This window comes from Zonotrichia leucophrys, chromosome 2 (genome assembly GCF_028769735.1).
Source record: "Zonotrichia leucophrys gambelii isolate GWCS_2022_RI chromosome 2, RI_Zleu_2.0, whole genome shotgun sequence".
Lineage (NCBI taxonomy): Eukaryota > Metazoa > Chordata > Aves > Passeriformes > Passerellidae > Zonotrichia > Zonotrichia leucophrys.
In genome coordinates, this window is record NC_088171.1 from 21,658,881 (window position 1) to 21,683,407 (window position 24,527).

The following is a 24,527-nucleotide window of genomic DNA, read 5'->3' on the forward strand; positions in this document are numbered from 1 at the left end:
ATAAAGAGTAATGACTGTATTCTCATATCTGAGCATTCAGGCTGTTTGCCAGAATCTGCCAGAGTCTACTGTTGCAGAAATTGTTAATTGTGCTAGTCCTTTTGAATATAGATGTTTTCCTGAACTCACCAACAATATAATAAGCCAGTAAATCTAAGTTTGACCTGCTTGTTATTATTGTGAGCCCTGGGTATGTCAAAGGCTTTTCACCAAGTCAGGGTTATTAATCAAACCTGACTCCTTTTTATTGATTAGACCTCAAATGGTTGGGTTATATGCCACCCTGTTTATATATTGCTGTTTAATTTGCAGCCACCCTTCGTGCACTCTATCTAAGTGACAACGATTTTGAAATGCTGCCGCCAGATATTGGGAAGCTCACAAAGTTGCAGATAGTAAGTAATTTATCTAAATTCTTGGAAAATCAATTCACTTTTGCAACACTTGTAGGAATGGAATCCAGTCAATTTGAGGAGTAGTAGGGTAGGTTTGCAGGAATAGACCACTACACCTGGAACTGTTTCTTGTTTACCAGAAGACACTTGTAAATAAATTGGAAGAATTGAGGATTCAGGAGAAAGTTGGGGGCAGAGGGAGTAGAGCTCTCTTTTGGGCTGCTTTATGGTAACTGAAAAACATTCTGACTGAATTTATATTTGCTCTTAGCTGAGTCTTAGAGACAATGACCTGGTATCACTGCCTAAAGAAATTGGTGAGCTCACCCAGCTTAAGGAGCTGCATATCCAGGGAAATCGTCTCACTGTGCTGCCCCCAGAACTGGGTAAGATTATGGATGATCATTTATTTATTTGACTAATGATGATGAACTGTATTTCCTCTGAAATGATTATGCTTAAGTCATCATATATGCTAATATTTACTTTCCCCTGAGAAAAACTCACTTTTACACTCCTCCACTGCACTCCCGGATATGCAGGAGGAGCCAGAAGATGACATATGTTTTGTTTTATTATTTTATTACATGTTGCATTTTTCTTGTGTTTCAGTACACCTGGTTGCCAGTTTGTATGTAGCACCTTATTTATATAATGTATCATAAATGCTGGGTCACCAAACCCATTCTTATCTTTCACTGAGTTTTGATAACGCTGTTTAGATTAGCCAAAATTATATTAAGCAAAAATGACAATAGCATGAGTGGCTTCTTAGTGACTGTGCCTATACAAAGGAGAAGGTTGGTCAACTAGAGTGAAATATAGCTAAATAGGAGAATGTTTTTGTTTTTCAATTTGATAGCTTTTCTTAGGTATCTGTCAGCTCTTTAACTTAAAGCAATGGAGCTGGTTGATGTAATTTGAATTTGTGATACTGTACATTTGAATACTATGAAATGGGAGTTCTTCTTTGAAACTTTAGGAAACTTCTTTGAAACAGAATCATTAAGTATTGATTCTGCTGAATTTGCATTGCAGTACTCCATTTTATGTGAGGGACATGATTCCTGTTTGCCCCAAGCCAGAAATTGGTTTCTAATCTTAAAATTTTAAAAAATATTTTCATTGGTAATAATGTAATTTTGCCAATTACCTCTTTTTTGAAAGATTTTGGGGAAGCTTCTCTGTTTCTACTGGTACCTTCCGCATAATACTTCCCAAAAATCAGAAGGATAGGGACAGAAATTAGCATGATAAAATAAAATTACTTGTTTTCATAAGAACTTGCTTTGACCCATTGACCTTTTACATTAATGTGCTTTAATGTACTTTAATGTGACAGTATGCAAGGAATGCTTTTTGTTTATAGAGCAATGTGCTTTTTTTCTGTGAATTGGGGAATGTATTTGACTCTTACTTGTTTGCCCAGTATGGGGTTGTTTGACTTTTCCCCATACCATTAGTGGACTAGTGGATGAAAGTTTCTCTCTTTTCTTCCATTTTAGATGTTTATCTCTTGACACAGGTATACTTTCCTTAGGTTTTGGTCAAAGTCGTAGTTATTTATCAATTCTTGCAACAGCAACATTCAAAAGCATGTAGTGTCTGTAAATGTACTTTTCTGTAGCTTCCTAAATTATAGCTTTTGGGTTTTTTTCAGAATGTGGAAGATGAATAGTGCACTGAGTCTAACCACCTTCTTTGGCTAATTGAATTAATATTCTAAACATGCTGCTGCCTTACAAGCATAGCAACAAATCCCCATTAAATGATTTTACTATCAAAATCCATCCCAAATGGAAATGTTTGAAATAAAATTCTCAATATTTATTTCTGTATTAACCTGCAAAATTCAGGATGGCTAAGGGAAGTTTTTTCCTCTAAGCATTTATTTGCATTTTAGAACAATATCACAGTCTGATAAAAAAGGACTTGTAATTCTGCCCCAGTTGTTAAAGGTGAGGTTCACTGACACAGCTTGTTACCTCTGTTCTATATTACTCAAAAGGTTTTTGTAAATTCTACTCTTCTTTTCATGTATTAATTGATCAATGTTTCATTTTGCAGTCTTACTCAAGATCCTCATTTGTGGTCAGTTGCCATAATTTCTGTTGTGATCTATGCCATGGATAATTCTAGAATCATCTCAAATTTTTAAAATAGATTTTGGTGTATATTTACAGAGAACATTACACTGAAGTCCACATTTGTAATTTGTGCAATTTGCAGGCATATTTACTGTGGAAAACAATGTTCTGCTTGTTTATTAAGCATCTGGGCACACGTTAGGGACTGGGACACCAGACTAGGGTTTGGAAGGGTTGTTTGAGGTCAGGGAACAGGCCATAGGCAAGAGTGAATCTCTGCAGTCCTGGATTCCCTTCTGTAAGCCAGGCCAGTTTAGAGAAGCACCCCTTTGGAGAGAATTTTAGTCTGCCAGTGAAAGGTGACGTGAGAGGGTTACAACCTAGTGCATGGACTGCTAATGCCATAGTCACCATCTGAGGGAGAATGAACTTTGTCTGCTGTCCGAGTTCTCCCTCCTAAATTTTTAAAATTGAATTATAATGTACTCAGAACTATCCAAATACTTCTTGGTGTGCATTTTGGATAAATAGCTTTTCAGTGAGCTGGTCCTATTTGCATTAATTGGAGCTGCTCCTGTTCCTTTCAAAGTAAACAATCTTTTCTCTCTCATTATCACTTTCATAATTAAAGGTGCTGAAGGCTTTTGACTGGCTTAGTTCAGGCTCTGGTGGACAGCAGTGAGTCATTGGATTTTCATTTACCATGGAGATGGGCGCAATTGAATGATGAGAAGGATGTATGTGTTACATTAAACTGTTCTTTAAAGGTGATGTAAATAAGTGCAGAAGAAGGAATGAAGAATAGGGTATGAAAAAGGCCACAGACAGGCCTTGGGGTCACAACTTTGGAGTGGAGATACCAATAAATAATCTCCTACAGTCTGCCTGTAACGTCACCTGATGTGATTGAGGTGGCACCAGTACAGGGCTGGGGGAGATCGCTATTATCCTCCATTGTGTTTAGCAGAGAATTCCTACTGCTAATTTAAGAAAAATATTCCTGCCCAGGAGGAGATGAAAGGACTGAAAGACTGCATTGGTCCCTGGGTGAGGTGCCTTTCTGTAAATACAGTACATGTGAGTGATGAACACAGGAAATGGCCGGGAGTAGGTGGGTGGAATTCGCAGCTTGTTTTTATCATTTGTCTCTCAAAACCCCATTCATGAGAAATGGTGGTGGGCAGTCATATATAAACTTTAAAGAGGCGCTGGCATTTTTTTCCCCAGCATTTAAAAGGTTATGTGCTGCATTGCAAGACAAATAAATCATGATTCACTGCAACAGCAGAGTTGCAGTCAGTTATATAAATTGCCAAGGAGGCACTAAATCTGTCGCTTTGTGTGTTCTGACCATTTAACAATAGGAACGGTTTGGAAAGAAAGTAATCTAGAAACAAGAACCATATAAAATGGTAGGTGCAATTAGTCACATCAGTGATGGTGTTTTAAGTTCATTGTTTGTTCATCTGGGTGGACCCATATGTGCCACATAAAAGATTTTCTCAGGAGAATCAGGAGTGTAAGAGGAGTATATGGTGCAGAGTACTCACCAAGATGTACCTAAATAACCACCCAGAGAATGTAACCAGCTTATCTGTATATTTGCATTTCTGATGTGAAAACAAATTTTATGATTTTTAAAGCCCAGATTCTAATGCTGCCTGGGTGCACTACCCTGTTGCTTACACACACGTGCACACATGTGGTATGGTCCTGTTTATGCATATGGAAGAACAGTGATTTCTAAGAATACATTCCCAGTTACCATCCTCCTTTTGCAAAACTGAATTTGGCATCAATGGCTCACAAGTTGCTGTTCAATACTGTTCTAGTTTAGCAAATACTTTCCTCAGGTAACGAGAGACACTGTCAAAATTATAATGTTAGTCCATACTGGAAAAGTAGAAAATTCAAGCCTTGTTAAAAAAAAAATCTTGAAGGCCTAAATAGTCATATTCCTTTTTAGGGAGCATGAAACATTTTGTAAATTTAATTTGTGTATCAGAATAACCAAGTAATTCTTTGTAAATTTTTGGTTTTGAACAGCTAAGTTATCTTCTGTGAATAAAGGATTGGCTTTAAATACAAAGTTCAAGGAATTGTGCTAAAAGCCTCAATATTTCCATCACAGGAAGACCTTTTAAAATTTAGGCTTTTGAAATTACTCTAGAATTTTATATTACGCAAAGTAGTAGCTGCAGTTGTTTGTTCAAGTAAATATTAATTGAAATAGCCATTTACTCAGGTAATTATAACAGGCATATGCAAACATAAGAATCACTTACTTTACAAAAGATATTTCTTTTCCAAATGTTGGAAACTTTCCACTAGTTGATGTAAATGCCAAACTTTTCTTATTTAGTATAAACTGTTACTGCACCCTGCCTGTGTCCCAACACAGCACTGCTCACACCTGCAATACAGGTCATTTATTGGTGCTTGTTGGAAGCCAGAACACTGAGGCTCTTTGGACAACAGATCTGAGTGCTGGAACAACTAATTGACACCTTACCATTTCAAGAGAAGATATGTTTCTGATTTTGAAACTAAGGTAAAGGTGGATAAACAAAATAACTTGTTTTCTGGGACTGTTGATGTAGCAGTTATCAGTCAAGAAACAATAAAAAACATGTAAGTAACAAGATAGGTTATGGAGAGATTATTTATATAGAAAAGCTTCTCTGAAAATCTGTGCATATTCTAATTGTGTTACTCATTTAAGATTTAGGTCAAAAAAAAAAAGCCCAAAACTACTCCCTACACCCTACCACTTGTTATGTAGTTAGAAACCAGGCTGAATGCAAAGTACTTGATGGACACTGCTGTAATTCTTGCCAAACTTTCCAAGATTCACATTTGATCTTGCATCAGTTTTTAAAATACGTAAGTTCCACAGTCACTTCTCAGATAAGCATAGTGTGTTGGGAGGTTCTCCTCATGTTGACTGTACTCTGATTCTAAGTACCATCAACATAATAATGATGTTTCTGTCAGTAGATACTTCATCTATTGTGTCAGAGCTGTAGTAGGTAAGAGTACTGTAATTAGAGCCAATCTGAGCAAATGTTATATTTGTTGTAATATTTGGTTCATTTTGTGTTTCTCATAGTACTTGAAGGTGGTTTCGCTCTTCTGAGTACTTGGCAACCTGTGTTTGAATGGGAGTTTCAAAGGTGCAGGGCAAAAGCAATACAGTGAGTCTTTTTTCAAGTAATTTTTTTAAATTAACTAGATTTTGGTCTGATAGGGACCCTTCAAAGAGAGAATGCTCTGTTGAATTTCCAGGTAATTGAGAATCTCAGGGGAGTTTCTGATGCTGGAAAAAATGTGCAATATATTTCAAAATAAATTGGGATGCTGATCCTCTAAGCCTGTAATACTTCCTGTGCCATTAAAGTGTCTTTGATGTTAAACTACTTTGACATCACGTTAATTTCCTTTGTTCCAAAAGCCATCTGCTGCTTACTGTGTTTCTTGGGTTTCTTCACTGGGAACACTTAGTGGTGACTGTAGGTCTGCCCCTTGGGATCCCAGTCAGCACTGGACATTTGTTACACAGAGCAGTGAAGGAAATGGTATTTCCAGCACAACATGTCAACTTTCAAAGAAGGAAACCAGTGAAACTTAGCAGTACTTGTAGGTCTTCTAGTAAATGGCCTTGCTCTTGCCTGAGGGATGTGGGAGAAATTAATTTAATCAAGTTGTAAGTAAGAAATAAATAATTTTAGAATGTATTTTTAAAAATACATTTTGAAAATACAATTTGAAGAAATTTCTTGGATTTTTGTTAAAGTGCTTGTCCTTCTGCCCTTCCTCTTAGCTACCAAGAGATTGGCACCAGCTGAACTGGTTGCTCTGGTACCTGAGAGCTGTGTGTGGTGGAGTTCAGTTGTTGAAACAGCCTGATTTGTTACGTGCCAGTACAAGCCATTAGCAGAGTGTTGTTAGGTGATGAGTACCTCATGTGCTGCATTGAATAAGTTCCTGGTTTATGGCTCTCATATGTCAGTTATTATTATTTACTCTTTCTACTAGTTCTCCTGGTAAGGTCTGCTGTGTTGTGCATTGTGATGGTAAAAGTTTCCAAGGCTTTCTCCTTGTTCCCAGGGAGTTAACCTCTCCTCCTGCCACCTGAATGTGGAAATGTGAGTTTGCCCAGCCAGGTTAGAGCTATAATCTGCCGTATTTAATACCTGAAGTGTGGTTTAAGGTAGTAGTTCAGCATTTCATCCATCCTCTTCTCTTTCCCAGGCTTCATCTTCAGTCCTGGCACATTCTGAAGTGTCAGACTTTCCATTACATTTTGGTATAAAGATTCTCGCTGACCTTTGCTTTGATGCTGGAATTTTGTATAAACATCTCAGGACTACATTCACTTTGTTTTAAACTCTCTCCTATGAAACATGCTGGAGGGTAAAATTCTCTTCTCATACAGTTATAGTAGCTGTAACTGAAGCAATACCAGTTTGCCCTGTAACACTTCACATTTACATCAAGGGTAATGAATTCAAGATTTAGTTGGTCTGTTTTTACTTGATTTATTTCAGCTGTTCCTCTTACTGAGAGACTGAGGGTTGAAGCAAATGGAGTAGCTACTGTGGGATCACAGTATAATCAGACTATTTAACCTATCAAAGTAAAGAGTGAGAGAACACTGGGCTGCTCATCCTCACTCACTCCACGAGAGGAGAGCATAGGTGGTCTTTCTCCCTTGTAGATGGGCAGAGGGAGCAGCAGTGTTTTAGAAATAAATCAGCTTAGTTCAGCTTGGAAGTAAAGAATGTATTTTGACAGTGATGAACCATTAGAACAAGACACAACTGGCAGAGTCTCTATCTCCTGATGTTTTTCTGTTTGAAATGTGTTTGTAAGCTCTTCAGTTACTGAACTGACACAGATTTACTGCTGCACATATTCAGGTCAGTGCTGAAGTTGGGGTCTCATCTCCGAACTCATAATTGAAAATCTTCATGTACATCTAAGAAGTTGTAAGAATAACTTGTGATGTTGTAAAACCTGTTTTAACTCCCTGAAAGTAATTGTAAAACTGAGGATGGACTTTGGCTCAGTGTTTGACTTTCAGATTGCTCCCTCAGCCTTCTCTTGCCTTGGGGCTTCCTATCTAACACTCACAGGGGAGGCTGCAGGCATTCCCGTCTGTGTGGTTAGGACAGGAGCCAGGGGAACACTTCCAGCCTGCCTCTGTGGGATGGATGCTCTGGGGTATCTTATTTATTTGCATGTACTGAATCTGATTTCTTCTTATCTGAGACTTTAACCTTTTCCCATATTATGTAGAACCACCACAAATGCTATTTCGGGGTTCTCTGAAGAGCTGATGACTTGTAGTGTTAGACCTTCTTCAGTATAAGGTTGTAGGGGTGAGAGGGCAGAAGTCTTGCTGGGATTGATCTTTTGGATGCATTTCAGTCTAGTTTTAGATTTACTAAACTTAGTTGTTCTCTCTTAGTGCACAGGAGCTCATCAATAAGCAAATACATATTTTTGACATATGCTGTGGAGATGTAGATTTCTTTATCATACTGAATATTGACGTGAATATTTCTGCCAGTTCCAAAGAATTGAGTCACACTGCACTTAGGTACAAGAAGACTTTGCTCTTTGTTGTCTCACTGCTCCTTTATAAATACTGTTCAAATCTACTGTCTTCTGTTATTAAGCCTTCAAAAGTGCTGTCTTCAAAGCAGAAATGATCTTACCTGTTTATAGGAATGGTATGAGTTGATGGTGCACAGCCTTACATGTGCTTAAGATTGGGGTAAAAATCATTGTCTTTTGATGATTCTTTGTGGCATAGAAATAAGTATATATTTCCTTTTTTTTTTTCATAGGTATTAAGATATCATTCACAATTTATTGCTTTGGTATCCTTTTCATGACATAATAGTCATTTTATTTCTTCTACCCCCACACTTTAAACAATCTGTCTCTCTATTGAGACAAAGCAAATGCCACAAAAGTAATAAAAATTATAAGCCCTGTAGTGTAAAGCAAATCTAAAACAAGCCAGGATGGACATATTTTTACATACAGCCTAAGTTTAAATTTAGTGCAGTGGATTGATCCCTTACTTAGCATTTAATAAAACAGGATTCAAAGGTATTTATATCTAAATAAATTACTAAAACTAATTTTGTTCCTCCTGTTATATGTATGACAGTGTAAGACCTTTGCATTGTAAAGGGAAAGAACGTTTGAATTGCAGTCTTTAGAGGAATTGCTAAAAGAGATGTGTCACAGCTTGAGGACTCTCCTTGAGGTCAGTGAAGAAGACTCTAGGCTGGGAAGGGAGTTAGAGTATCAACAGGGTACAGATATGAAACTCAACAGTATACAAGCTAAAAATTATATCCATTGATTTTAATGAAGCTCCACTGGGGATGAATTTAAACCATTCCAAAGAAGTGTTGATCTGGCATTTTACAGCCAGGGTCATGTTTCTTATGCTGAATGCCAGTGTTCAGTTCTCAAATGTCAGAGTTGTTTAATTACTTAATTTCACCTTTTAATTTTTGGAAGTATTTAAAGTGTTACCAGGGGGCATTCAAGTGAAAAGGACAAGCCAGGTGTGTTCATTCTGTTTCTTTTTGTGTGTATTGAAGTAATGCCTATCTACACTAGTCATACCTTACTGTACCTCCAATATACATCCACTGGGTAAATATTGCACACTTTGTAGTCATCCATCACAAGAGGATGGGGGGCTTGTACCTGTATATGTCAGGGGTGCTTGCAGGCTGGGTCTAATGGACGCAAGCCTGGGAGGTCTGAAGGCACCCTTGGCCAAAGTGATGGTTAGTATTGTTACTGGCTCTGACACTCTCTGCAAACACCACTGTGGGAGGCAGCATTTGATTTTCTATTCTAAGCTCTTTTCTGACTGTTGAAGGCATTTGAGCAAAACGTAAATGTTCTCACAAACCACTTTTTATTTCCACAGAACTGCAGGAAAATAAGAACATTAATGATAACTTTTTAGCTCAAGTGCAGGATAGATCCATTAAGACAGGAAAGTGTAGGTACCTTCTTATCCTTTAAATATCTCTCAGGATGAGGTGTGCCCACTGTCATATGAGGTGACCCTTCTGCCCACCCATTACTGTAGATGCTCTGAGTTTAGGAAGTAAAAAATGGTACTTTTTGTTAATGGATGACCTAAGTTAAAACATGTTAAAAATAAAAATATGCACACTTTGATTTTGTGCTTGAATTCTCAAGGGTTTTGGTGTAGATTATTTACTATAGCTCCCAGGTGGTAGCTTACAAGAGATTTGGGCAATAGATAGTTTTTAAGTCTGCACAACTGAGTAGCTGGGCATTAGGAGGAGTTGGGTTTTGAGGTGGGATAAACAAAGAAGTTAAATCACAAGGATCCAATCAAAATTAAAGGTTCAAGATCATCTTTAGATACAATGAGTACTAGGACAAAAATAAAAATGCCAAGATCAGGCATTTCTAAGATGACACAGATGGCTTCTCTTAAAAGGCTTTTGGTCATTCTGTGCAGGTCATCCACAGCAGTCAGCTGTTAGATCTCTGCCCTTCCCTTTTCCAGATTCTGTTCTCTTTTCAGTGTCCACTTACTGGTAGTAGCAGTGTCTACTTTGCAGTCTTCCTACTTGGAAATCTATATTTACTCAAGATAGAGTAAAAAAGGTACCTGTTGGTACTTACTCTTTAAGCATGTTAAACCTGGGTTCTGGGATGTATAGTTTTGATGATTTATTAGAATAATTTTAGAAGCACTCAGAAATAATTTAAATATAATATTTCTGTGCCCTAGGAAAGGGGCTATGCTGACTAGCCTTGAAGGTGGCCTGTTCCTCCTTGCTTACCAGAGGCATATGACTGTGATGCCTTTCAGTGGAGCTGATCTCTTTTAGTATGACAAAATAGCAAGAACTTTAAGTCCATAATAAAGAAATACAATTTTAGTGAAACGATTATGCCAAATTACAGAAATGATAAATATTTTTTAATAGGTAGATGTGCATGTAGAACAAAACAGCAATGACCAATGCAGTCTCCTATCCCAATATATTTTGTGATTGAATCTTCAGTGCTGGAGTGTTACTAGAGGTAATTCTGTATTTTGCTTACTGAAAGTATCTGAGGGATTTGATGTGATCTGTGTAGCAGAACAGTGTATAAATTTCTGAAAGCCCTGGGGACAGTGTTCTGCTGATGTTGCTGTTAGACAACATGCATGAAGGCGCATCTGCCATGGTTTTTTTCCTGGCTCTAGTGCTGCAGGGGTGGAATAACAGCATTTGCTAACATGGTGTTGCCATAAAAAAATCACCTAGGTGAGGAGGCTTTTGGGGTTGGGGGACAAGGGCACGTGTGAGGTGAGCAGTTGCTGGGCACTCCTGTGGGGAGCCTGGTGGCAGAGCCATGGCTTCAGGTAAGTGTGATGGTCTCTTCCACACTGCTGGATTTGTGTTGTGCACTGCAGCAGGAGGGTCCCTGCAGTGCTCCTGAGTGTTTGGCTGCCCCAGCACATACTGTTCCTGAGATGTAACTGAGACTTTGGCCTTGTGCTTGGGACTCCTGCCTGTCCTGCAGCCAGTGTAGAATTAGGTATGTACATCCTTGATTCATGGATTTTTTAGCTGTAAGCACAGAAGGGACCCCAGGATATGGCCCCAAGCACTGTATGGTGATGCAGGAGAGACATGTTCCTCTTCTGTCTCATTTTTTAATTGTGTGGCTTCTTTGTGCTCAAATGGCTTGCCTTGCATCAGGAGGGTTAGACTCCATTTCCTACTTAGTTCTGATGAGGTGGGGCACTCTCCCTGTAACTTCTTATCCTGCTTATTTTTCTGCCTCTTTCCATCCTTCATTTCCAGATGGAAATTTTGGTATCCAACAGTGAGGTTTTTAGAGCCCTGGTTGCCCTGTCCTTCCTGTCGTCTGTAGGGCAGCCCTCCTTCACTCACCTGCGGAGAACCTTGCTATGAGGACAGACAAGTTGTTCCCTTTCTCACTACCACACTTGATTAAATTCTTCACTTCAAGTCCCTAGGCTCTCACTGCAGCTCTAGGTGGCCGGTGGGATGGGCTGCCAGGCCAGCTGCTGCTGGCAAGGCTCCCAGAAGGACGTCCTGGGCAGGGAGGGCTGGATTTTGGTGCGGATGCTCAATTTTTGTGCGCCCCAGTTTCCTCTGTAATTAGATTAATTAGGGCTTCTGCTTCCCTCTGAAGGTGAAAAGAAATATTTGTACCTGCCTCCAGTGTGTTTTAGGGAAAAAGAGGGGACAGAGGAAAATAAAGCTATTACATTGGCATGGGGGCTTACAGGTTATTCTGCTTGAGCAATCTTGGTTTTGCTGTAAGATTCCTTTGACTGTAATAGAGTAGTAATTATTACAATTAATTATGTTTAAATGGGCCATGTGGTATTTGAAATGGAAGTGGGCACACTGTACTGTAGGAATGGAAACATGCAGCAGCCTTCCTGGATGGTAAATTTCTGACACAGCTTGGGACAAGAGGATTCAGCTGAGATCCCAGATATTGAGATTTTTGGGCACATGTGACTTATTCCTTTAAGCAGCATGGAACTTGACCTGTGATGGGGCCAACCTTGCCTCCCCAAATTTAACTGGTTTTTTTATAGTATACACAGATTGATCATTTTACCTTGATGCCCCACCTCCAGAGTGCTTGTAGTGTTGGTAGTTTTGGAGAGCAGCATGCAGGATTTTTTGCAGGTAATAAAATGGGAAATCCAATTTGCAATTGCAAAGCAAGCCCCTGAGTGAAGCATTACATTCCCAGCAGCCCTGGTCAGAGGGTTGGGGCTAATTGCTGCTCTGGCCGGCTTCCCCAGCAGCCTCCGCGTGAGATCTGGATGCTGAGAGCGCCAGTCCGCGCCTTCAGCCAGCACAGATTTAGACACACTGCTTTCTAGCTTATTAGGTCCTCTTTGTCACAGCACTTAATCCTTTTTCCTGATCCCTGTTAGAGCAGGGCTGCTGAGTCCCCTAATAAAGCAGAGAGGCGCACTGAAGCGTGCGGCGGGCGCTGCCGCCAGTGCCTGACTGACGGCTGTGGGGGATGCTTCTGCCACAGACAGCTGGAGATGAGCTTGTTAAGGTAACAGTGACTCCTGACTCCCTGATAGGCTGGTATGAGATGCTTGGCATCTTTTCACACCGTTTAATGGCCTGTCTTTAATTGTGTTAACCCCTTTTACAGAGAGGAATACACCAAGGATTAGCTGTCACGCAGAATGTGTAGCCAAAGTGAGCAGTGAGGACAGGGCTTGAAGCAGCTCCCCTTGCCTGCACTTGCACACACTCTTTCATTTTGGAAAGCTGTGGTGTCAGATTGATTTCATATTACACCAACAGCCTGGCTCAGTCAGTCTACAAAACTCTGTAAATATGTTTTGTTTTGTTCCCCTTAGTTAAAGATTATTTTTGGTTTAGTTATTGTCGATTTATGGGGGAGTGGTAGGCCTCTCTTCGTTGTAAAATTCACCAAAAAAAATTGAAAATACACTACAGATTTCTTAATTTGAAGAACACAAGAAAATATTTCAGTGGCTAGGCTATCCTGGAATTGAGCACTTTGTATCCATAGTCATGCGGGGTTTGAGTGGAGCACGTGCGGTTTTTGGGCTCGGGTGGTAAACTTTCACAAAATGAACAAAAAAGCCCCGAGCAAGCCCATGGCAGATCTCTCACATCTTCTGTCAAGAATCAGTAAAACTGCCATGTTACAAGAATGGCATTGTCTGTGCTGTTGTGAGTGTGTGTCACTCTAACCACAGATCAGAGTGGGATCTTGGTGTAGACAATGTTCTGGGCACTGGGAATGCAAAAAGCCCCTGGAGCAGGGATTGAGGAATGCTGTGCTATGCTAAGCTTCAGCAGAGCAGACTTCTACCAGAGAATCATTCTCCTTTCATTCCTGCAGATCATAGTGGAGATAGTGAACAGATGCATTATCAAGTCACACTTAAAAATAATTTAATAAATAAGTGGGCAGAGTTCAACCCTGCTTTGCAGTGCATAGCAGCACTGAAACAAATAGAGTGGAACTGCATCCATCATGGTGGGAACTACTGTGTCCTTCTATTTCTCCTTGCTGAGACTGAAATATTTGCTATTATTATAGTTGCACTCTCTGAAACGAATAAAAAGTTTTTACATTCACAGCAAGGTATTTCTTTCAATTTTTTCATGTTTCAAATATTTTTCATCTGATGTTTTGTTTAATCTCTTTCAGGTAATTTGGATTTGACTGGTCAAAAACAAGTCTTCAAAGCAGAGAACAATCCCTGGGTAACCCCTATTGCTGATCAGTTCCAGCTGGGAGTATCTCATGTTTTTGAATACATTCGTTCAGAAACATATAAATAGTAAGTATTACATTATATATTGTAGCTGTGTTATTTATTTCCCTGTAGTGTGTTGGGCAAAGTGTTACCAGCTACACACATCTTTCATAATGCATGCAGTAACTTGGTGTTCAGGACAAATATGCAAGCCTGCACATTTATATTAAGGAATTTTGCCAAGAAGAAGGTAACTGTCATGTAGACAAGTTAGGAAAGCACAAAGACTGTTTGATACTGTCCTGCATTTTTAGTTTATTTCTAAGAGCTGTTATGTAACATGAGAGATGTGAAAGAACAAGTGTTACAAGCCTTTTGAGAAGTACTAATTTTAAGTATGTTCAGTACGGCTTTATAGATTGAAATAGATATTTTTTTCATGCTTTTGGATGCAGAGATATGAGAGGTATCCAGACTTTGATCATGGTTTGATCTGGACTAATTTGTGAAAGTCTACAATCTTAGTAATTCAAGTACAGGTAGTAGTGTTTTCTTCAACAGTGTAAATTTGTGTGCTGGGCTTCTTCATTTTAATACAAGATTCCGTGTACAAATGCTGACCATTAGTTTAGAAAATAATGTCTTTAATCATTCCCTAAATTGAAATATTTGTTTAAGCAAAGATCTCCATGTTATTCTTCAGATGGGAAGTTATTTTTCAATGTCTAGCAACTGTCTTGATGCTGTCTCCCTAGGAGCAGTGGGTAGTACAACCTGGATTGGAAAGTTAATTTTTGCCTTTTGCCTTTATTTAAAAACTGTATTTTAATAATTCAGAAGCATTTCTGACTATCTTTTATATGGTTGCTGTCTGAACAAAATTACCAGAGAAGGGTACTCACAAGTGACAGTTGTGGGATTCCAATTAAATAACTGAGATGCAAATTTCTGTAGGAACTAAATGACCCAACAATGGCTTTTGTAGGCTATTGCTCTTCATTTACAGAATTTTAAATGAAAAGAATCACAGATGGAAGAGTGGTTGCAAGAATTGCGTGTCTCAGAAGGGTGCTGATATTTATGCTGTGATTCGTGTTCTCAAGACAGATTTATTCATAGATTTAAGTAGGCTGCAACACCCTTCTTGCAGTAGTACTCTGTACTACAGACATGGTGTAGGGAAGCAGCTGCCTGTCTCCTTGGACCATGCCTCCCCACTGTTCACTGTGTGCCTGCATCTCAGCTCCTTGATCATGCTTGATAATTTTGTTTTGTATTGTCAGTTTTATATTTCTCTTTGCTGAGCAGTGTGGTTTAGGGACCCTCATGCACTTCTCTCAGGGACCACTCTGGGCATCGTGAAGACAGCAAAATTTTAAGTGCAGTTTTGAGAATTTGACTCATATTTGCTTGCTGGGGAGGGGGATGGGGGGGGAAGCTGTTATTATGTATCTATAATTCTTTTTAAAAAAATTAAAACGTCTAACTCTGGTTATATTAAACTGCCCTGGCAACTTTCCTGGTGTAATCAAAACTGACAAGAAGGTTCTGTATTTCATCAGTTTCCTCAGCTGTTGTTCTTTGTTCTAAGTTAGCCATATTAGGTTTGTTGTCTTACTCTTTGCTAGGTGTAGCAGTGTCTTATTGGCTAATGGGCCAATTTTTATGTTTTCCTCAGTAAATAATTGAAACCTGTATAATTATTGGTGTAAGCAGAATCAGACTCTAATCATTCATAGGGAGAAAAATCAAAATCAAATAATCTTTCTGTGTCTTATTCATGATTTCTACTTTGATCTTAAAAATTTATTTCATTAATGTGTCATAATTTTTAAAGTTTAGTGACAGAAACCAAATGCATGGAGATAATTATGTGTCAATTTTAGATTTTCAGCATGTGACCATTTTATATTAAAATGATAAATAAAAAGTATCAGTATGATTTCTTAGAAAACCAGTAGTAACTTTTTTTGAGTCTTGATTTTCCTTGTTTGCCTTGCCAAAAAGAGAGTTCATGGATTTCTCTCCTGAGAAAAGATTGTCCTTTCTGTTTCCAGTTTCCTGTAAATATGTGATTGAGAATTACTGGGATGCCATGTCCTAAAGACATTCCTCTGATCTCATTTGGTTTAGGAGTTAACACTCAAAAGCAGTGGCATGGTCTAGGTAACAGGTCTAGTAGCATTGTTATGCACAAAAGCAGATAGGCTGTACACTCAGAAGAAATTAAACTGGTTTTGTGGTAGAATTTTGATCTTTTCCTACTAATGACCATACAGCTTCTTCAGCTGCCTTTTTCTTTCAGAGCCCTTGAACAGGTAGCGTGTCTTTTTCCTATTAAGCAAAACACAAGGTTGATGTGTGAACTTTGTATTTTCCCCTGTGGGTATCTAAATAAGAAAAGTCAAGTTCTTGAGTTTTCATGTGTTTTATTGCTCATTCTGCCAAAATAAAAAAATCTTCCAACATTTGATAGATCAAGACAGATAAACTTACTGGGAGGCAAAGCAGTAGGCTTTTCATTAAATGAATTATTGGAAAGGTTGCTGCTTAGCTAACCTCACTTGCCACACTAAGAAGATAGAACATAGATCAGCAGCTGACCATCAGACCAGTAAGTTTGCTTTCAGGTACTGGAAGATAGAGGCTCTCATAAACCAGAACTGTGCATCTGTGTGGCAGATGAATTTTGAACTCCAGAGAGAGAGATTTGTTTCCCTGTGCCCGTTGTTTTTGCTAGCTGATTAGAAATACTGACTTTCCTTTTTTCACATGTTTCATATTGTCTAGGCTGGCTAAGACAGTGAGGGTAGGCTTGCTCATACAGTCTGAAGTGCCAGGTTTCAGAGGTTCACCAGGTTGCATTTTCACTAAGGGGATTATGCTAATAACTTTTATTTTGTGTTTGCAATGGCTAGAACTTTGTTTGCTCAGTTGCTCTTAACTTAGCCAGAAATCAGTAACTCATTAGGTCCTGGCAGTGCCCTCACTTGCAGTCATGTAAATAAACCTTGAGGTTTCTGCTGATGACTGGCACAAGCCATCACTGCAGTCAGTGTCAGGGATCTCCATCCACATTCTGTGAGGCTGAACTTGGGAAGCAGCTACCAAGTAGATCACAAACCTCTTCTTTTCCTTTGTGAAATGTACTGGCTGTTTCAAGCATATTTAGTGAAAAATTACATCCCATTTTTAGCCTTGTCTTGGGATATTCATGCTCTAGTGATTAATTGATAAGTAGGGATGACACCCATGAGGGATGATTATGTCTAAAGATAAAATGTCATTTGTCTTGCATACTTTTACATTTCCACACTCCTGTTTTACATGGTTCTCATGCACCAAGTATAAAACTGGAATTGCACTTCACTTCAGAAGCATGTTAACCATTGAGACCCTCAGATCAGCTCATCTTACTTTGTAGCTTCTTTCATTTCCTTTAATTTCCTTACCTTTCATGAGAAATGGTGCCCAGTGATTTTTTTTCAACCCTAATTTTTCAAGGAAGACTTGACAAAAAGATGGGCCATATATTGTGCTGGAAAATGTGTGTGGAGGGGCTCTTAATTCTTAACAGGAAATTCAGCAGCTCTTGGCACTTTGCTAGCTTTTGTTGGCTAAAATACGCCCACTGCACATTTCATCTGGTGACAGCATCGTTTGGAAATAGGTCAGTTTGCCAAGTGTGTAATGATTCTTAATCTCTCTCTGCTGTGTAACTTTCTGAAACTTTAGTAAGCTGAATTTTGGCTTTGATTCTGTTTATACTCAGGAGCTGCCATTAAACTCGCTGTCTGATGTTATGATAGTGTTGAAAGGAGTTGAAGGGCTTGCTTAAACAGTGAGGGATAATGGCAACCTTGTCTCCTCAAAGGGCTTAACTAAATGTTTTATTTTTTTATTCATGCCTTTAGTCAACTTTCAGAGTGACCTTTATGTTGTAAGCATATTCTCAGAGGGTCTTCTCTGTCTAGGATACTGACAAAGAGATGATGTATTGTGTGATTTAGTGGTCACAATGTACTTAGATAAGTGCAGACAGACTTTAATGTTTGAAAGAAAACAATGAATTAAGCTCCTATGAAGAATAAAATTCTAGTTCCTTAGGATGTTCCTTAGGATTTATATAAGATAATCATTGATTTAAGATGAGATAAAACTGAGATGTACAATTGGTACCAGTGGGTGGGTTTGGTTGCTGGCATTTACAGCAATGTTAGTCCAGAAAGATGCTTTTTGGGTATATTTCTGGAATTATTTATGTGCTCTTGATCTATCTTCATGTGGAACTTACTCTTCACATGTTTGTAACAGAAAGAACAGTAATTTTGATTTTATCACAGCAGAATCTGTTGCAGACATCAACAGCTGATAGTGTAATCCCAGCTAAAATAAAAGAAATTGCTGGGTTCTGAGCGCATTTTTTAAATGCACTGCCCTTAAACCCAGCAATCCTCTTTTAACACTTCATGATTTTAATGATTGTTGTTTCCCTGTATGATCTCCATATTCCAGTGAGGCAGAATTACAATAGAATACATTACAATGTACAGAATTACAATAGAATAGAATAGTCACACCATTTTTAAGTCTCTAGAAAGCAGGTTTTCCCCACAAGGCAGTCAGTTTGGAGTCAAGAGTCTCAACAAGATGTTTTGTGAAAGGAAGCAAGTTGCACTTTTCACATTTCCATCGGGAAAGGTAGTAGAAGAGCAAGCCATTTTCAAGACTGACACATGAACTCTTAGTGGGGGAAATGGTTTGACAAATGCAGTGCTGAGCATACATCGCTGGACAGCCTTGGAACATAGGCTTCCCTGGGCAGCTTGCTCTGTGCTGAGCATTGTAATTGAAAACCCCATTTCATAAGCAGTGACAGTGTGGAAAAATCCACTCTTGATTCAACCCTCTGTGTAGAGACAATCTCCTCAGCTTCTTGGCAATGAGTTGTTCTGAACCCCACTATTATGCAGCAGCTGCTTCCAGGGCAACAGACACAGGTCGTGAAGGAGCAGATTCTTCATCTGGATTACATTAATGAAGAGTATTTCAGGATTTATTTTTAACAACTCAAGGAGCCTGGCAAGATACTCAGAGTAGTGCACTAAAATACAAATAGTATCTTGAAATAACTGGTGATCTTAGTCCACAGTTGTTAAGCCTGTATAAGTTAAGTTAGGCCAGCTGCGTGGTTGGTGCTGTCCAATAACGTAAAGATGATAATCAGTAAAACCACCTATTAAGGAGTGGAAAAGAGGTCAAACAAGTGAAGAATCCATGTGTTGGTTCTTGGGAAGCACGTTGGGAAAGTGGGAATTGGCAGCAGTTGATAGGGAGGCATCATCAAGTTGAACTGATAGGAAGGGAGATAGTCCTGAAATGGTGTTACTTGTGCAGCACAGCCTAGGACCTTCAAGAATCTGATTTTTTTGTGCTGGCACAAAAAGCAGGAGTATTTGAACTGTGTTTGCTGATGGTGCAAAGCTAGCAGCATAAAAAAGAATCAGCATACCACTCAGTAAGAATTAGCAAACAAAGAGGAAGGCTTGGCTGTATTAGTTGCAGGCGAGCCACCAGTGTGATATGCTGGAGTGAGGAGGAGAGAAAGATAAGCACGGTCCACAGAGCTTGGCTAAAAGAGTGGAAATTTTCCAGTACAGAAAAGGAAATATTTTGCAGTTGTGGTCATCATGTTCATAAAAGGTGAATTCAGGCAGGTGCAGAAAAAGTGTGAAAATATAATAGGATAGTGAAATGAACAGATATTTATTTAGCAAAGTCAAGCCTGATAACAGAGCTTATGGCTGTCATTGGAGGGGAGAGGAGGAAGAAGAAATTTCATTTAAGGCATAAAAAATGGTGGACATAGGAACAAATAATAATAAGCTGGTCAGGTGTATGTTTGATGGAAGCCCTCTAATTATTAAGGGAGCAAGGTAATAAATAAGCTTCTGATAGAAATAGTCGTCCAACAGAAGAAATGAAGGCCAAAATCTTGTTTCAGTGAGCCCCAATCAGTTGGGCAGGAGTACATGACGTGATTTCTTGTGGCAGAGGACAGCATGTCTGTGATGTAGGCAGAGCTTGCATTCACATTTCCTGATAGTTGAGTGAAAAATTCTGATGACACCCCCATATATATTCAGGTAACTGCAGAGTGCCTCTGATATTAAATTAAAGGAGGCAAAGCTCTTTCTTATGTTACTATGAAGAATAATTATGCATATTCCTCCATTTAATAACCTGTTTAAGTAAACATGTATGGCAGTTTTGTACAGTAGTTTATAATTGCTGACAATTTTTCATAGCCTAAGAACTGTTATAACTTACAACAATTATAAGTTATATATTCATTATATATAACTTATAATTGTTATAAGTTATATATGAGGAAAAAATCATTTGAGGTTATGAAAGTCTTACTGACTTGTTTTTGCACTTAGGCTGTGGAGATACCTAGAGAGAATCCTTTTCTTTGGCTATCTCTTAAGTAAAATTAAATTACCCAGTCATTGTCTAATCTTGTGATGGTAGCAAAAAGAACTGGGTACAGTTAATTTCAGGTCTAATATCAAATGGTTTGTCTTCTGTACTTCTTGGGGGTATAAGGATCATATAGAAGAACACAGACCAGTTGCTTGAAACATCTGTAGATCCGATTCAGCAGAGCTCTGTCAGATGCCTCAGCTGTTTGTGTGATCCACAGAGGTCAGTAAACATCTAAAGAACTTGGATTGTTCTGGATAGACTCACTTGGATAGTGAGTCTACCCTGGCTTGCTCAGAAAGACAGGCCATAATAAATGCCATTTACGTTCTTTATTTTTCTTTGATTTTGTCTCTAGTATTCTCTGGTAGTTTGTGGATGCAGTGGTTAAAACCCCAGACAGCAATTCAGAAGCACATGGCTGTTCACTCCTTCCCCTGCACCCCGTGGGATGGAGAGGAGAATCAAGAAAGGAAAAAGCTTGAGTTGAGATAAGAGCAATTCAATAATTGAAACAAAATACACACGAAAATACTACTGACATTAAAATATAATAATAGTAGTAATGAAAAAAACAAAAGAATTAACCCCAGCAATTGTTGCACAATACAATTGCTCACTACCCACTGACCAAGGCTGAGCCCATTCCTGAGCAGCAGTCAGTCTCTTTTGACCAACTCCTCCCAGTTTCTCCTCTGGGTATGGATGTTCTGTGGTGTGGAATATCCCTGTGGCCAGTTTGTGCAACTGTCCCCAAGGTGTTCTCCCCCCCCCTTCCCCAGATTCTTGTGCAGCTCCTCATGTTCAGAGCATGAGATACTGAAAAGTGCTTGGCTCAGTGCAAACACTACTCAGCAACAACCAAAACATCACTGTGTTACCAACATTATTCTCATCCTGCATCCAAAACACTGCACTGTACCAGGTACTAGGGAGAAAATTAACTGTACCCGAGACAAAACCAGGGCAGTGGAATAAAAGATTTCATGCATTAGTTTTCTCTTAGATGCAGCTCTACAAATACTTCTAGAACCAGTATTCTCACTGTTCTTAGAGGGATTGCTCATGTTCATACACTCACAGCAGGCACCATTAGTGAGCACCTCTTTTCCTTCCTCATTTGCACTCTGATTGTCCTGGGCCTGTACAAGAATTAAGGTGATGTTGTGTGTCCAACATTCCATTACTGGAGCTCACAAATATTTCAGTGCCTTTTTAGCCTGGCATCTTTACTGTTTCACCCCTGACATGGATGTAACATCTATGCCAGTGGTAGCTGTGACCTCATTTATTTGAGCATGGTTTAAGACTGGGTAAAGGTAGTGGAAGAAAGATGACCTCTATGATCTATGTTAGGTGGGAATTTCTGAGATGCCACATCTCCTGTGAAGATGAGCTCATGACAAATTGAGCTTCTCTCAAAGGATGGCAAGAAGCAAGATCCATCATAGCTCGGAAGTAAACAAGTGTGAATAGTCCTGATTCACATATTTTGATCACGTACCAGTAAAAAAATTTAAATTTACCAATAAAAATCTATTCTCACCCTGATGTGGGGAAATATAAAAATGTCATCTATGTTTGGTTCTATTGTATTGAAGACATGGTACTGTATATTTTATATGAAAATGCTGATTTGTATCCCAACCACATGTTGTATTTATTGGCTGTATTTTAAAAATTGATAAATATATTAGTACATTATTTTCAACAGTGAAAATAGATGACTCAGAGTCCTGACATCTTTAGACAACATTTACATGCAAATCTGTAACTCTTCCCTAAAGAAGAGCTAACTGGAACCCATGTCGAAAGATAAACAATAAAAACATTATGTCTGTATATTTTTGTTTATATATTGCTAAGATGGATATGTAATAAAACCAAAGCTATCACTGATGTACCTGACAGATATAGATACTGCACATATAAATATTGGTGTAACTACTGATTCTGCTGTTCCCTTTGATAAGAACTTCATATAAAAGTTTAGAATATTATGCAGTAATCCATTTGCCATGTCAAGGATGATAACCTAGAGTTTATGTCACTGGGGCAGACATCTGGAGCTCTGTTAGAAGTGAAACTGGAATGAAGTGAGTTAAGTGCAGAAGCTGAAACCAAAGCTGGGGAAACCCAAGAAGGATACATGGTTTGAGTAGGGAAACAATACAAAGTAGCATCAAACTATAGGGCAAGGCAAGATTAGTAGCTGAGTTAAAAATCAGTGGTAATTATGATAAATCCAAAATGAGTAATAAGTAGAGGTGTACAAAAGAAACTGGAAAGCAGCAGAATCAAGGATCTGGCGTAGAGAACAGCTTCTTAGACCCCCTAGAACCTTGGGATATAAGCAGGCAAGCAGAGTAAGATGTGCAGCTGCAGGCAAGTGGCACCTTGGGCAGGAAAAATGATAGAGGAGATTGAAACAAGTTTCTGCAGTGGGAAAGAGGGCCAATCCAAAGTGGGATCTGTCTCTTACCCGTTGGAGAGACTACTTATAACTATCTGATTATGATAAATCTTGGAAACTAAATGGGCCCTTTCCTCAACTGTGATAGATTATTAATGACAAGGGAAGGAAAGTCATGTTCTGTTATTCTTCTGTTCAGTGCAAGCTGGGTGATAATTTAGGGAAGATGAGTTATTTCTCAGTCCCTCAAGTAGAAGCCTGACCAACATTTTGTTGTGAGAAATGGTTTTAAACATCCAAGCCTCTGGGCATACACCCAGGAGGTTTAGAAGACTTGACTGACAGAGTCTGGACTCACCCAAGTTCTGTCTTAATCAAATTACTGTGTCAATGAAAGACCCAAAAAGTGACAGAAGTGCTAGTATTTTTTCAGCATCAAGGAAGGTGAATAGACCAATTGGGTTATAATGAACTAGTTTACTCTGAAATTAATTTTGGTTTAAATAGTGAGAAAGAGACATGGGATTCTACTAGTGATGAAAGTGACTGTAATATGAATGTCATTAATGCTCTTTAAAGTACGACTGTGATTTTGAGAATTTTTTTCGTAAAGAAATATTAAATATTATAAATATTGTATGTTTGGTTGGTCAAGGCAACTCTCTAACCATAGAATTTTATAAGGCATTTAGCTTGTACAGCTGCACAACATTGTCACTAGAAAATGAGCACTGAATAGTTTCAATAAAGCATTAAGAAGAATTATCAACACCCTCATAGGTCTTGGGAGACAATAACCAAAGAGAATGTTTCTGGTGAGGCCCGCAGAGATCTGACCTGAAGTCATTAAATGTTCTTTTCGGGTATTTGGAAGGAAGTACACAGTTGTTTTTGATGACCTGGAAGTTGGTGAAAGATAACAGTGAAGGCACGGGCTGTCCTGTGTGATTTAATGAACTGTGCCTATACTCAGTGTATTTTAAAGCAGCTTAATGAAGAATTGTTTATCTGTGTATATGTATATTATGTGGTTAGGATTACAGGAGGAGATAAAAACAAGTGGATACATCTTTCCAGAATGCAGTCAGACCTGAAAAACATTTTAAGAGATATAGCCAAAGTGCACTATCAGCTCACAATTGAGTGTTATATCCGAAAGGTTTGGCTGAATTCAGCATCAGCCCCAGCTGATGTGACAAGTAGTAAGTTCTTATTCCCATACTCACTAATCTGACATCAGCTGGGGCTGATGCTGAATTCATTCTGGTATCAGTAGTTTTAAAGGGATGTTAAAAATGTGTTTCAATACGGACGTCTGGATTATTTGAGAGCAGAAGTCAAGCAGATGAGGAAAGGAAAGCAAGGTACAGCTTTAGGGCAAGCTTCCAGGGAAAGTAAACTATTCATTTTTCTTTTATTGTGCTCCAATTGCCTCAGGATGCTTTCTGGGAAGGTGTGTTTTAGAGCAACATCTCAGTGTAAAGGTTATTGTATGATCCATGATGGATTTTAAGACACGGTGTGTAGTATCCAAAGGTAATGATCTCTTGCCGGATTTTAGACTTTACCAGAACTGCCACAGTTCTGGTGTGGCCTTGTATCCAATAGTGTGTTCTGCTGCCCTGACTACTGTGGGCATGGTGAGTCCATCATCTCCAATGGATTCAGGGGGTTCTCTCAGCATTTCTGGGGGGCGTTGTTGCCAACCAAAGGCAGTATGTTCAAAATAGATGCTCTTCAGAAATTAAGCTGATATCCTTTGAGGGTAACTCACCTAATCTTGTTTGTGTTTTGATTTTGGGTTTGTTTTTTGTTTGTTTAGGTTTTCTGTTGTTTTTTGG

General features: G+C 38.8%; 1 protein-coding gene across 1 annotated transcript in view; it reads left to right on the plus strand.

Annotated features, from left to right (window-relative positions):
* The window catches only part of RSU1 (Ras suppressor protein 1), a 101,788-nt gene that overhangs the window by 26,861 nt on the left and 50,400 nt on the right, over window positions 1-24,527 (plus strand). The window contains exons 6-8 of the mRNA XM_064704205.1: window positions 313-395; window positions 667-781; window positions 13,739-13,871. Of these exons, the coding sequence (XP_064560275.1) occupies window positions 313-395; window positions 667-781; window positions 13,739-13,871 (331 nt within the window). The remainder of the gene's footprint in view (window positions 1-312; window positions 396-666; window positions 782-13,738; window positions 13,872-24,527) is intronic.